Raw genomic sequence first — 6,590 nt, 5'->3', positions numbered from 1 at the left:
GCAAACAATTACAGTACACTGTACAAAAGCAAAAATGCATCTGATACGTAGCTCCGATACGTAGCGATGCAGACAGAAGCGTGTACAGTATGAGCCAATCAGTGGCAGTAATAGAGCATGCGCTGTTACGCCAAAACCACGATAGAGTGAAGCCGCGGAAGTCGAAGCGCGAAGTGGCGAGGGTTCACTGAATTTGGATTCTTCTTTTATCAGTGTCTGCTGTGGGTCTGACACTGGGCAGTACAGACTCTCAAGATCCATTTACTCTGTGAGTTGCACAGAAACAGGGGACTCTTGTTTCAACCTGGTACTCACTTTTGGCCGTTACAGTGAGTCCTTAATCATGGTTTCACTACCTTTAGCCAGCCATAGAATTGCCACTACTGTGCGCCAAATGAGTACTAACGTGTACTGCTCTTACACCATACTCCTTGCATCGCTTCAATTGGGACAAAGTTTAGTGTTTAAATAAACCTATAAAAATAAGTTGGGGAGGTTGTTGAGTTATTGTCAAGGCTGTCTTGATAACAACCTCTGTGGAAATTAAAGGAAATCATTCCCAGGATGGCATTTAGGTTATATGTAGCTTTCAGTAGTTAAGTCATGGGAAAGAAGTTACCTAGGAAGTACCACATCAGGTATTCTGATGAAGGAAGCCATCTATATACACAGCTAACCAGCTTCTCAAAAGACCATCATGACCTTTCAGCCTTCTGTGAAAGGTCAATGTTCTTGTCCAGGAAGAGTCTGATTATTCTCATTTAATGTAAATTAAGTCTCCTGACTTCGTAATAAGTAAATAATGAATGACTACATGATTTGCTTATCTTACAAATTTTGCGTGAACCACCCGGATTCATTTTAGGGACCTGTGGCAGCCTAGTATGTTTACCCTGCTATGAACAGGGATATAACTTGAGTGTCCAAAGTATGGTTGGTACAGGACTTCAGATGATGGGTTAAGACAAGCCACCTTGAACAGTCGTCCTGAGCGTACTGCCATGACAAAAGTCCCTTTCTAGGATGACTCAAAGCCAGAAACACCTCTTCCGCTATTTGGTGTCTGTTCTCTCTGTTTCAGTGATGACAGTATGGGCTATCAGTATCCATTCACTCTACGAGTCGTGCAGAAAGATGGAAATTCCTGTGCTTGGTGCCCGTGGTATAGGTAAGGTGACCTTCTTGCAAAAGGAAAAATTGAAGCTTCAAATAAAGTGCCTTTTAATTGATTTCCAGGTTTAAGGCTTATGAATGCTAAGATGCTTGAAATAAATTTTAGTCAGTGTAAGTTCCTCCTTGTGAGGTCAGTAGCTAGATTTTACTTGAGACTTAGCTGGTTTATAAACCCACCTGTTCACACTAAATTCATAGTTTATGATCACTAATTATTATTCTGTACCTTTAACTCCTTGAAAATGAATCTGTTTGGCAATTCTAGCCCAGTAGTATATAATCTGTAGACTATACAGACCTTGCTGTGAGTCTGTTCAAATCAGGAAAATGCCTGACATTACAAAAGCCAGCCTTTAGAGAAATGTAAGAAGAAACTTAGAAACCTAGTCTAAAATATACACTGGAAACATGGCTTTATCATGGATTCCAGCTACCTCCTCAGCCCCACACATTTTTATGTACATTCATTTGTTTTGCACTTTTAAACAAGGAAAATAAGCGTTGATAACACCAGATAAATTGCCTGCCTCAGAGCACTAACCACTGAATTTAGGGCTTCCTTAGCATTACATTGTCTTGAACACCTAAGTCCCATTATCATGGAGTGGCCATAAGCGATCATACCTTCATGTGAATTAAGAAATGGCTGACGAGTGCTTTGAAAAAACAGATTTGATTAATGATAAACATAGTTCCCTGGAATATAAATAATTATTAATATTGGGCATCTATCAGACTTGGGAAACCCAAGAAAGGAGTATGCTTTTGATAAAGAAAATCTGGAACCTTTCACAATTGTTTTTCCAATGAATCTTTTTTTGTCCCCCTTTAGATTTTGCAGAGGCTGTAAAATTGACTGCGGGGAAGACAGAGCTTTCATCGGCAATGCCTACATTGCTGTAGACTGGGATCCTACTGCTCTTCACCTCCGCTATCAGACGTCACAGGAGAGGGTGAGTATGCAGGGCCACCTCAAGATGGAGGGTTTTATATATGAAAAACTGCAATTTAAATGTGTCATGCTATTTCTGTTTTAAACAATTTAAATATACCCAGCCCAGGAAAATGTGCGTTGGCATTCTCTGTTTCACTTAAATTAATATATTTACATAACTGCTTGGATTTTACAGTTTTCCCATTGCAAGGATTCATTGTATTAGGCCTTGAAGTGAATCGAGAAACAAAATCGTAGGTGTGACTAAAATGTTAATACAATTCTCTGGCTCAAGCAGGAAATCTGCCAGTGAAGCAACAGCATTTGGTGACCACAGCTACTTTGTTCAAAAGCACCCAAGAGCTATAGTGCTACTCCTAGTGGATAGAGTGATCCAGAGAAATGAGAGAAAAGACTGAAATGTTTCAAGTCTGTCCATGAAAGAATAGGTTTCTTCTACTGCTATTCTCTGGCCAGGTTAATTTTTATATTGAAAATATTACCTCAAAAAGAATAGTAACTCCTTATAAAAATGTTTGCCTCAAACAGTTGTTAAATCAACCAAATACTATATGAAGAGTGGGCAGAGATGGACTAATAAATTCAATGGAATGAAAGAGATGTAGTTGCGTGAGGAATTATAGTGGTTTGGGTACGTTAAGGCTTTTGGTTGTTGGGAATTACCTTCTCTGTTTCTTCAAGCATTCCCTTTAGCTGAGTTAAGCGTCTCTGGTTGCACAATGTGTTCAACACTGAGCGGCTAACCGTGAGGATGGCTATGGGTCAGAATCAACTCAGTGGATAGTAGGTTTGCTTTTTGTTTCGTTTTTAGCTAACATAGTGATAGCAGTTGACTTTCTGTCTTTTTGTGCGGTTTAGGGGTGAGGAAACTACCAACTTCCCTGCCTTACCTACTCAGTGCTGTAAACTACACCATCCATTGTGGGAGTAACTTCCTTTAACTGCCAGTGACTGTGTCAAAATAGCTTTGTTAATTTTCCAACTTTTTATTTTAACCTATCCTCGCTCCAATAAGAAGTAATACAGGGAATAAGACCCTGAATTACCTTGCAGTCCCGATGTATGACCCCTCACCTTGATATTCCTGGCCGCTCTCACTAGCTAAGGAAGAGATTAATTGTGGATAGATGCCAAACGAAAGATCCTTGGACTGAATCTAAAGGAGGCTAAGGAGAAGTTGGTATTCCAGCAGATCACTTTGCAAGGTGAATGAAGCCCCAGTGGCATAGTGGATTATGCTATCAGCAAAGTCAGCGGTTCAAACCTTACCAGCCCTTCCTCTGGAGAAAAATGAGGCTGTCTAGTCCATGGAGATGTATAGTCTGAGAAACACAAGGAACAGTTCAACTCTTTTCTTTTTTTATATAATTATTTTATTGAGGGTTCATACAACTCTTATCACAATCAGTGCATACATCCATTGTGTCAAGCACATTTGTACATTTGTTGCCATCAACATTCTCAAAACATTTTCTTTGTACTTGAGCCCTTGGTATCAGCTCTTCATTTTTCCCCTCCCTCCCTCATGAACCCTTGATAATTTATAAATTATTATTATTTTTTCATCTCTTACACTGCCTGATGTCTCCCTTTACCCTCAACTCTTTTCTATAGCACCACTGTGAGTTGGAATTAACTCGATGGGAGTGAGTTTTTATAGCAAGGTGATTCAGTAACATCAACTATGCCTCCCTTGGGAATAGGGGAAATTTTAGCAGCTGATCTCGGGCAGCACAAAATCTTAACTTGACAAGACACTCCTGTCAAATATAAAAATCATTTGTGTCTGTAACTTACTCTCCGTTTTCAACATGACCTGTGTTCAGTCTGAGGACACAAGAAGTTGCTACGTGACCAGTTCAATCTTGCCCACTTCAGTGTCAGTGATGCACTTAAGATACCATGGGAACCAAGCACTGCTAAGATACCCTGCCTTCCTGGGGAGCAGGCCACATGAGTAATTTGTCTCTCCCTCCTTGTGGCTTCTGCTTGTGCTCGGTGAGTCACGTACACAAAGGAGACACACTGGGATTCAAATGAGAATGAAACCCCAGAGATTCCCCTCCTTGGAATTCATCCTAGGAAAATACTTAATGTGCAGACAATATTCATCATAACATTTCTAGGCTAATGAAAAATTGAAACAATTTGTTTGCCCAATATTAGAGAAATGGTTTAATAAAGCTTGATATATGTATTGGCTAAACTATTATAGTCATTGAAGATGATGGTGCTTGTACTGATGTACAGAAGAAGATAATTCCATTATGTTTTTGAAAAAGCAAGATATAAAATTGCATACACAGTCATGCACCATAGAATGTCCATTCAGGCAACATCAATCACACATTGCATCCTCAGTTGTATAAGATTATAATAGAGTTCATAAATCCTGGTGGGAAAATAAGACAAAGCAAACAAAACAGCTCACCACATGCTGTACCGTGTTATCTCAGTATCTCTTTACAGAGTGATTGGCATCCCAGGAATTCAGTACAAAGGGAGCTCAGAAAGGTCTTGGGGAAATGCCATTATCTTATAACTTCATTTTTCCATGAACATATTGAAACCCTTTGTACATTTATAACCTATAATACATATGCCTTGATACGCATGATAAACATCTGCTGTGCTGTACTATCTATCTAAAAAGTTTGCTTTACAACAGTGTCTACTTCAACTCAGGGCAGGTACATCCAGCCTCTCGTCTCTAAAGGGTTGAAGCTGTTGTAACCTTACCTGTGATTAGTCTTCTTTTGAAAATGTTATCAAGAAGTGCACCATGGTTCCTAAATGCAGCAAAACTGTCCATTGAGAGTGAAACAATAGGATATGAAAACATCAGAAAAGTGGATAATCGCAGGGAACCAGTAGAGAGGTGTGAGGGGCCGGCCCCAATCCCAACTACATGGACAGCCCTCCTCCCTGGCAGAAGAATTCCCTGCAGAGGACAGCACTGAAGCTACAGCTCAGGGAGAGGGATATATCTAATCAGAGCACATGGGAGCAAATGAAGGGGGAGGAAGAGAGAGTGGCACATCCTGGCCCACCAAGCCCAGAGGATGATATTCCCGCTCAGAGCAGCCAATGTACAGAGAGGACCATAAGGCCGGCCCTACTATGAGACACAACATCCCTCACTGACCCATAGTGCTACGGGGACAACACTGGAGACACAGTGTGGGTATTGCACCTGATCTCACCCCACCACACCAAGGCAAAACATTAATGGGCATGCAACAGAACAGCAAAGGGAACAGAGCAACAAAGTCCCCAGGGAATACCAAAAGTAGACTTTGGGGTCAGGATGTGGCACCCCATCAGGCTCGACCAGAAAACACTCCTAAAGGTCAACAAACAGAACTTGAAATATTTATAGACTTTTCTTTTGGGGGGGTTGTTGGGTTTTTTGTTGTTGTTTTCTTCTGTTGCTTTGTTTTGCTGTCTTGTTTTTGTGTGCATATTATTATCTCTGCAGGTTTAGCTAGATAAGATAAGTGGGATAAACAATCTGGAGGGGAAAAAACAGAAACAACAGTTCCAGGGGGACATATGAGAGGGGCAGGCAGGGGAAATGAAGTAGAAGTTAACAAACCCAGGGTCAAGGGAGCAACAAGTGATCTAAAATCAATAGTGAGGAGGGTGGAGGAGGCCTGGTAGTGCTTGATCAAGGGCAGTGGAACCAAGAGGAATTACTGAAACCCAAATGAAGGCTGAACATGATAGTGGGACAAGAGGAAAGTAAAAGGAAGTAGAGGAAAGCACTAGGAGGCAAGGGGCATTTATAGAAGTCTAAATATAAACAAGTACATATGTAAATATATTTATATATGATGATGGGAAAATAGATCTATGTACCATATATACCCGAGTATAAGCCTACCCAAATATCTGATGAGGCACCTAATTTTACCACAAAAATGCATTAAAAATGTGCTGGAAAACTTGGCTTATACTGGAGTATATACGGTATATATATTGATAGGCTTAGTATTAGGGTACCAGATAGACATTGGGCCTCTACTCCCGCAAGGCAAGAACATTTTGTTCTATTAAACTGGCATTCCGTGATGCTCACCTTCCCAACTTGATTGCTGAAGACAAAGCGGGCACATCAGCAAATGTGATAAAGAAAGCATCTGGGGTCTTAAAGGCTTGAAGATAAACAAGTGACCATCTAGCTGAGAAGCAACAAAGCCCACATGGAAGAAAGCACACCAGCCTGTGTCATCATGAGGTGTTGATGGGATCAGGTATCAGGCATCAAAGAACAAAAAATCATATCATTGTGAATGAGGGGAAGTACAGATTGGGTCCCTGTATTAGTCTGGGTACTTTGGAGAAACAAATCCACAGCAACTCACGTATAAGAGAGTTTTATGCAAAGAAAATGTGCATCACGAAAACATCCCAACCCAATGCTGCCCAAGCCCACAAGTCCAACATTAACCCATTAACCCAA

General features: G+C 40.7%; 1 protein-coding gene across 2 annotated transcripts in view; it reads left to right on the top strand.

Moving 5' to 3' along the window:
• Positions 1 to 6,590, top strand: part of USP32 (ubiquitin specific peptidase 32) — a 207,356-nt gene that overhangs the window by 184,425 nt on the left and 16,341 nt on the right. For both annotated transcript variants that reach the window (XM_004706988.3, XM_045299563.1), the window contains exons 28-29: positions 1,082 to 1,168; positions 2,006 to 2,126. In XM_004706988.3, coding sequence (XP_004707045.1) covers positions 1,082 to 1,168; positions 2,006 to 2,126 — 208 coding nt within the window. The remainder of the gene's footprint in view (positions 1 to 1,081; positions 1,169 to 2,005; positions 2,127 to 6,590) is intronic.

The sequence above is a fragment of the Echinops telfairi genome, unplaced genomic scaffold (genome assembly GCF_000313985.2).
Source record: "Echinops telfairi isolate 266 unplaced genomic scaffold, ASM31398v2 ScPeMD7_7458;HRSCAF=8496, whole genome shotgun sequence".
Classification (NCBI taxonomy): Eukaryota; Metazoa; Chordata; class Mammalia; order Afrosoricida; family Tenrecidae; genus Echinops; species Echinops telfairi.
Note: the sequence above shows the minus strand (reverse complement) of the source record. Positions and strands in the feature narration are given on the sequence as shown.